This window comes from Cygnus olor, chromosome 20, assembly GCF_009769625.2.
Source record: "Cygnus olor isolate bCygOlo1 chromosome 20, bCygOlo1.pri.v2, whole genome shotgun sequence".
Taxonomy (NCBI): Eukaryota; Metazoa; Chordata; class Aves; order Anseriformes; family Anatidae; genus Cygnus; species Cygnus olor.
Window position 1 is genome coordinate 5,082,899 of NC_049188.1, and position 7,529 is coordinate 5,090,427.

At 65.0% G+C, this 7,529-nt stretch overlaps 1 protein-coding gene across 1 annotated transcript; it reads right to left on the reverse strand.

Annotated features, from left to right (window-relative positions):
- Positions 1-1,266: 1,266 nt before the first annotated feature.
- On the reverse strand, positions 1,267-3,335 carry HSPB1 (heat shock protein family B (small) member 1). Its single transcript, XM_040532343.1, has 3 exons — positions 2,767-3,335; positions 1,816-1,879; positions 1,267-1,626 (listed from the first exon to the last, which is right to left on the reverse strand). Exons 1-3 carry the CDS (start codon positions 3,125-3,127, stop codon positions 1,461-1,463), a joined length of 591 nt encoding a protein of 196 aa, XP_040388277.1. The 5' UTR covers positions 3,128-3,335; the 3' UTR covers positions 1,267-1,460.
- Positions 3,336-7,529: the final 4,194 nt, after the last annotated feature.

Consider the following 7,529-nt stretch of genomic DNA (forward strand, 5'->3'; position numbering starts at 1 on the left):
CACATCTCCCCCACCGTGCCTCCCTCTCCTCTGTCTGCTGATGGGGGCCTCAGTTTCCTCATTTGGAGAGGGAAATGGCCCCCCCACCTCCAGCACCCCACGCACCAGCAGTGCCTGTGCGCGTCCATACCTGCATCTCTGCTTGCCGGGCAGGATTTGGCCCTAAACTGGGGCATTGCAGCCTGCCAGGGGCTGGCTGCCGTGGGGTGGGGGGCAGCACCCACCGGCACCCCCATCCCCTTCCTCCCCTACAATCAGCGGGGCCGCAGGGCGCTCCCGCTGCTGGTCCCCAAGGCTGGAGCTGCTCTCGCTATGGCAACCGTCTCCATCGCACCGGTTGCCGTGGCCACCCGTCCCCAAAATGGCACACCACGCACACCGGGGGTGCAGGAGGATGCTGTGGGTGGGGGGGTTGGCTGGCAGAAGGGCCCCCCGGCTGCAGGATTCCTCCCGGGTCACCAGCTGCCTGCCTGCGGGATGACTCAGGGGGGATTAGGGGGATTTGCCGGAGCGGGAACGCGGCCCGCGGCCATGTAGGGCCAGCCCTAAGCCCCTGCGCTGAGGCACAGGCACGTGGGGGGCATGGGGAGCGTGCCCCCCCCTCTGCGTGGCACCAGTCCCTGAGCTGGAGCCAGGGCTGGGCGTGAAGCTCCCCCCATCCACCTGGGGCATCGCCACGGGGTGAAAGGAGGGGGCAGAGCGGGGCACGGACAGCCCGGCATGGGTTGGGGATGGGGCGGCCCTGTTCCCACCTCCTGGGGGGGCTTCCCTGCGGCCTGGAGGGGGCAGCTTGTTTTTGAGGGGTGTGGGGACCCGGCAGGTTGGGCACGTGGGGGGCTGAGGTGGTGCCACCTGGGGTGTGGGAGACCTGGGGAATGCTGAGACCTGTAATAAGACACGGGATGTGGGTTTTTGTGGAGACCTGGGATGGAGGAGACCTGGGGTGTGGGGACCCCGAATTTTGGAGCCCCAGGATGGCAGAGCCACGAGGGACATTGGAAGTCTGGGAAATTGAGATCTGAGGTGTAGGAGACATGTGTTGTTGAGACCTGGGGTTTTGGAGACCTGAGATGTCAGAGCCCCAGGATACGGAAACCCGTGATGCTGAGCCTGGGCTGCTGGAGACCTGCGATGTGGGACCCCAGGAGGTGGAGACCTGGGACTTTGGAGACCCAGGATGTCGAGACATGGGATGCTGGAGGCCGGGGTGTGGAGGCCTGGGATGGGAGGCCGGCTCTGGCCGGCAGACAGGGGGCACGGGGCAGGTTTCTTTCACCACTTTTTATTCCCACTGACACTACCTTCTCCTTCACATTTACTCAAGGCACTGGGTGACTGAGCGAGTACAAAATAAAAAATAAAAAGGGGGCTGGGGGTGGGGGGAAGGCATGAGGGTGCACTTCATGGGGACAGCGGCGGGGGCTCCTCCTCCTCCTCTTCCTCTTCCTCCTCGGTGCCTCCTACTTCTTGGCCGGCTCGTCTTTCTTGCCCTGGCTCTCGACGGTGACGGGGATGGTGATCTCGGCGGACTGGATGGCCGGCTTGGGCAGGGGCGCCTCCACCGTCAGCATCCCGTCGGGGGACAGCGAGGACCGCACGGCCGTGGCCTCCACGCCGGGGGGGAGGCTGCGGGGAAGAGGGGGAGATGCTGGGAACGGCCCCGAGGTCCTGGCCACCGCCCTCCCTGTTTGGGCTGGTGGCAACCCCGGTGTGTGCGGGCCGGGGCGGGCGCTGGAGGGGACAGGAGGTGTGAGGAGGTCCCCAGGGTGCCGGGGGGGTTCCAGGCCCACATCTCCTCCCCGCACTGGCACTTACGTGTATTTTCGGGTGAAGCACCGGGAGATGAAGCCGTGCTCATCCTGTTTCTCCTCATGCTTGCCTGGAAGAGAGAAACCCAGCGCAGGTCAGTGCCCATCAGGTTTCTGCACTCGGGGCGCGCCTTTCCCCTCCCCAGGAAGGGACCGATCCTGCCCATCCTGCATCTCTGTGCCCTACCACCAGCCTGGAGCTGCGCTGACCCACAGGAGAGACATGGGCCCCTCCAGGAGCAACCCCCAAGCCCCAGAGCAGCGAATTGCTTGTGGTGACAGACCCGACCTGTCCCCAGCGCCTTCATTTCGGCTCCCCGGCACCCTGCGCATGCTGCTGGCTCCGTGCCACAGGGGCCTGTGTTTTGTCACCACGCCCCTCGCCGAGCCACCCGCGGCGCTCCGGGGATGCTCGGGATGCCGTGGGGCTCATCACACCCAGCTGTGCCCCCCAGGGCACTGTCACCCCCGCACCCCTCCACGGCTCGCAGCCGGGGCATCCGTCCCCACGTGGTGGCCGCAACACAGCGAGGGGCTGACGGTGTGGGGCGTGGGGTCTGCACCCTGCAAGAATGCTCTTGTAGTGCTATTCCTTCTTCTCTGCTGTTTTCTCATTTCCCCTTTTCCTTGTCCTTTCTCCTTCCTTTCTCTTTTTCCCTTTTCCTTGTCCTTTCTCCTCCACTTTTCTTTCCCTCTTACCCTTTCCCTTTCCCTTTCCCTTTTCCTTCCTCTTCCCCTTTCATTTCCTCTTCCCCTTCCCCTTCCTCTTCCCTTTCCCCTTTTCTTCCTTTTTTTCTCTTTTTTTTTTTTTGCTCTGCATTGCCTTCCCTCCCCAGCAAGCACCATGATGGCTGCACAACCATCACCAGAGCCCCCAGGGAATGGGGGAGACCTGGCACACCCCCCGGCCCCCACCTGTGGCACCGCCACCCAGCACCCCACCGCCCCGCGGACTCACCGGTGATCTCCACGATGTTGTCCTTGGTCTTGACCACCAGCTCCTCGGGCGCGAAGTGGTTGACGTCCAGGGTGACCTTCCAGCTGTCGGCACTTTGGCGGATCTCGGAGATGCCGCTGCTGAGCTGGCGGCTCAGCGCCCGGCTGTAGGGCGAGCCCGGCGCCGGCACCAGCGCGCTCTCCCCGGGCAGCAGACGGAAATACCCGGGCCAGGCGCTGCCGCTCGGCCACTTGTACCAGTCCTCGGGGATGTGGGGCATCCCGAAGGACTGGTCGAAGAGGCGGCTGCCATGGTACCAGTCGCGGAAGGGCTCCCAGCTGGGGCTGCGGAGGAAAGTGAAGGGCACGCGGCGCTCAGCCATGATGCGCAGGGCAGTGGTGCTGGGGGGCCGGCCGCGCGGGGCCTTATGAAGACGTCCCGCCGGTTATTTTTAGCCGGGAGGCTCAGCTGGCTATTAATGGAAATTGCAGCAGGGCCCGGGAAGGGACCAGAAGCTTTCCCAGGCCGGGGCGGCCGCGCGCAGCCGCGTTGGGAGCCCCCGGCTGCCCACCCCCGCGGCGGGGGCTCGGCTGCTTGGCGGGTGATGGATGGCCCCTGGAGCGCTCCCAGCCCTTTCCCGTAAACAATCCCTGCGATGCGCAGCTCCGGGGCCGTCTGCGCCGGCGTGGGGAGGGCGCTGGGGGGGTCAGCACAGCGGGGGGCGATGAGTCAGTGGAGGAGCCCGTGCTCGGCCCCGCGCCCGCTGCGTCACCTGGTCCCTGCCAGAAGCTTCTGGAGCGCCCCCCCCCCCCCCCCCCCCCAAGCTCTGTGGCCCCCAGGTGGCCCCCAGGGCTTGGCCAGGCTGGGGTGAGGTTGTCCAGGCCCCGAGCAGTGGGGTCCATGGGGGTCAATGGGGCTATAAGGGGGGGTTGTAGGGCTTGGTGGAGGTCAGTGGGGCCCAATGGGGCTGATGGGGGCTGATCGAGGCCAACGGGGTCCATGGGGCTGGTAGGGGTTGATGGGGCCATAGGGGCTGAAGGGGCTGATGGGGACTGATGGGGCTGATGGGGCCCACCGGGGCCTAGTGGGACCAGTAGGGCCTGATGGGAATGATGGGGTCTGATGGGGCCTATGGGGGCAGTGGGGACTAATGGAGGCAGCAGGGTCCAATGGCACCAATAGAGGCTGATGTTGTTGTAGGGGCTGATGGGCTTGCTGGGGCCCAGTGGGGCCAGTAGGGCTTTATGGGGCTGATGAGTTGGAGAGGGTCTGGTGGGGGCAGCACCCTCTCAGGGCAGGGGAAGGATGGCTCCTTCCCTTCGTCCCTTGCCTTCACATCCAAACACATCTCTCTGGTTACCCCTGGGATCCCTTGGTGCCTGTTTGGGGCCAGATTCCAGCCCCTCAACCCCACTGGGGCCCCGGCACCTATGTCAGAGAGTCTGGGGGCACTGAGCCCCCCGGTGGGATGCCCCTCCTTGCTCAGGCTCTCTGCCCATCCCTGGCAGTTCTGAGGCTTTGTTTTTAAGACCCTGCATGGCCGGGAGACGTTTGTAGCTGAGACCTGACGCACTTGGCGCAGGGATGTGCGAGCCCTCCCCACGGGGCACAGTAAGGGTGCGGGGATGTCTCAGCAGGGTGTAGGGGGACCTTAAGGGTGTCCCCAACCTACCAGCACCCAGCTGCCCCGCCAGCACCTGCCAACCCTTCTGAATGGGGCCGGGAGAGCCCCACGCTGCCTGGGAAACCTCAAGGCAGGGGATAAAACCAAAGCAGCTGAGCTGCGAGGGGCTGGGGGCGCGGAGGGGGTGGCGGAGGGGCTGTGGGGATGGGGGAGGCAGGGGACAGGAGGGATGGGAGGGTGGGAGGGATGCAGGGGGGGATGCAGGGGGGGCTGGGAGGGAGGGATGCAGGGAAATGATGCAGGCAAATGGCAGGGCTGCAGGGAAGGCTGCAGGGAACGAGGGGAGGGCTGCAGGGAGGGCTGCAGGAAAGGAAAGCAGGAGGGACGCGGAGGGGGATGCAGAGGGCTGCAGGGAGGGCTGCAGGGAGGCTGCAAGGAAACACACGAATCATATTTTCCCCAGCATCAGGGACCCCCAGAGGTTTCCTCTGCCGTGGCAGGATGCTCTGGGACATCGGATGCAACCGGTGCCTGGTGCCACCTTCACCAGGAGCCAGAAACCGATGTGACGGGTGGCAGAGGGCGGGGGGGGGGGGGGGGGGTGCGGCCAGGGACAGAGGGGGCTGAGCCTGCAGGGGGGAGCAGAATTAACCCCACCGAGCCATCCCCATGAAGAAACTGCTCCGTGCCCCGCAGCGTCATTTACAATATATACTGTATATTTTATTGTAGTTGAACCAGCTCACTGAATCTACAGCTGTACTCACAATCCAGAAAAAAAGAGAGCGCGCACGCGAGAGGAAAATACTGAAGTATTTCTACAGAGTATTTGTTCCAGTTAGCTCCCTCCACGGCAGGAGACAGAGACTGTAAAAGAGGAAGACTGGAAATTTTCCCTGATGTGCTGTCTTGTCCGCGCCGTCGCTGCAGTCGGGGCTCTGTCGCCTCTGGGAGCCGTGGCCGCTGGGGTGGGGACGGGGACGGGGATGGGGACAGGGACAGGGATGGGGATGGCCTCGGGGGATGCCTCCGAGCATCCCCGTGGAGCAGCAGGGCGATGCTGGCGGGATGCGGGGGCAGCGGGCGCACTTTGGGCATTGTGCAGGGCTGGGTGCCGTGGCCAGAGTAGGAAGGGATGGTTTTGCGGGGAGAATGGGGAGTGCAGTTGCGGGGCTGGCAGGGATGCTGTGGGGACCTCACATATTTTCTGCCTCAGGCTCGGGCCAGGATCTCTATCTCCTCCTGCTGAGGGCACATCCAGACCCGCCGCCTGCCCCGAGCCATGCGGAGCTGCAGGTGTTTCTCCTCCATCCCTGCGAAAGCCAATTTCTTTCTGATTTTCTTTTCTGAGCAAGCAGCTTCCTTCCCAGCTTGGGCTTTGCTGGGAGGGCTGGGGAACCAAGTGGCTTGGATGGGGGCACGGCCAGCTCCTGGGGACGCTGCTCCGAGGGATCCTGCTGGCCTCAGTGTGAGGCTGTGCATGACTTTGTGGCATGCTGAGCCCGGAGGGTTCACCTGGGCAGCACGGGTGGGTTCACGCACACAGCACCCACCCTGCTCTGCACCCCGGTACTGGCACGGCTGCGGGTAGGAGCAGCACAAGGGTGCCCGCCCCAGCACCCCGCAGCCCTCCCAGGGGCGTTTGCCCCCTCGGTTCGGGCCGGGGCGCTGGGGACGGGCTCTGGCACCGCAGCACCCGCCTCCTGCTGCAGCGGGGCGAGCAAAGCACAGTGGGGTCTGGCTTGGCCGACACCTCAGCCCTCTGGAGACCCATTCACCAGCTCTACCGCTGCATTACCACCTGGGCTGGAGTCCAAATGGCATCCCAGTGCCCCCCAGTGCCCCCAGTGCCCCCAGGCTGGCTGCAGGCGGGTGTCCGAGGGCCGCACAAAGCCCGGCTCTCCCTGCGGGGCCACGCATTAATCCCGGCAGCTGCTCTCCCCACCCTGGGAGGCTCAGCTGCTTCGTCCTCCTCCAGCCAGGCAGAAAACGCGTGGCCAACGCGGATTAAATGCAAACCGCCCCAGGGCCGGCACGCAGCGGGGCTGTGGAGCAGCCCCCACAGCCAGGAAGGGCTTTTTTTGGGAAATCAGCAAAACGGCGCAGAACCGGGGCTGTCAGCAAAGCACTCGGCCAGCCCGTGCTCGTCAACCCCCCGCTCCCTGCCTCTCTTTTTAAAATTAAATTTATAAAGCTGCTGGAGGGGCGCAGGGATGCTCGGGGGGAGGCCGAAGCGGAGCTGGGGGCCGGATCCTGCCCGCTGGGCCCCGAGGCACAGCTAACCCACGGCTGCCACAGCCAGGGCACCAGTGGCAGCATCTTCCAGAAGAGGAGTCAAAGCCTTCACTCGGGGCCACGTTTCTTCGGGGAAGCGGCACGGGGAAGCCATTAGGACCGGGAACTGGGTCGCGAACCGGGGTGAGGAGGTAGCCAGGGGGTCTCGGGGACAGCCCTGTCCCCTCGTACCCTGCCAGGGGGTCCCCCTGCTCCGGCGCTCGGAGGAAGCCTCTTCATGCACCACGTGGCTCCGCACACAAGCCCAGAGGTGTCCAAACCAAGGGAAAGGTGGAGGGCAACCCAAAGGGCACCCCACAAGCTCTGTGGGGCACATCCCGAAGCACAATTTCACCCCAAATTTGTCAGCTCCTCCTCACGGGGACACCCAGGGGACCCGGCAGCGTTTGTTCTGCAGGGGCAGGGGGCGCACAGCACCAAGGCAGAGGGACCCCGGCCCCATAGCCCTGCATGGGACGAGACGGGACGACGCCGGGCTGCTCCTCGCTTTGTTCGTCTGCGGCTCTGCGGGTGCCCGGGGCTGCCAGGACCCCGGAGAGGTGCGTGTCACCTCTGTCCCCGGGGTGTCCTCTTCCCCGTCCAGTGTTGGCGAAAAGCCCTGAGCATGGGCAGGAGAAACACGCTTATTTAGCGCGTGCTAGAAAAGTCCAACTGAGCCAAAAAAAGCACCGCCGGCCGGAGCGCACCATGTCGGTGGCCCCGCCGCCCCGCAGGCTCGGTCCAAGGTCTCTGCCAAGCAATTTGTTCCCTCGCTCTGTGCTTGCCCACCCCGTCCCACCCCACCCTGGTGTTTGCAGAAATAAGAAGCCAACCCTGCCCCCCCCCCCCCACCCCCCCACTCCCGACCCCCAAAATACTGCGGGGG

Excerpts from the sequence above, each read along its gene's own strand:
- HSPB1 (XM_040532343.1), bottom strand. The coding sequence starts at position 3,127 with ATGGCTGAGCGCCGCGTGCCCTTCACTTTCCTCCGCAGCCCCAGCTGG. Across the intron at positions 1,880-2,766 it reads CAACATCGTGGAGATCACCG|GCAAGCATGAGGAGAAACAG; the intron begins GTGAGTCCGCGG and ends TCTCTCTTCCAG. Across the intron at positions 1,627-1,815 it reads TGCTTCACCCGAAAATACAC|CCTCCCCCCCGGCGTGGAGG; the intron begins GTAAGTGCCAGT and ends TCTTCCCCGCAG.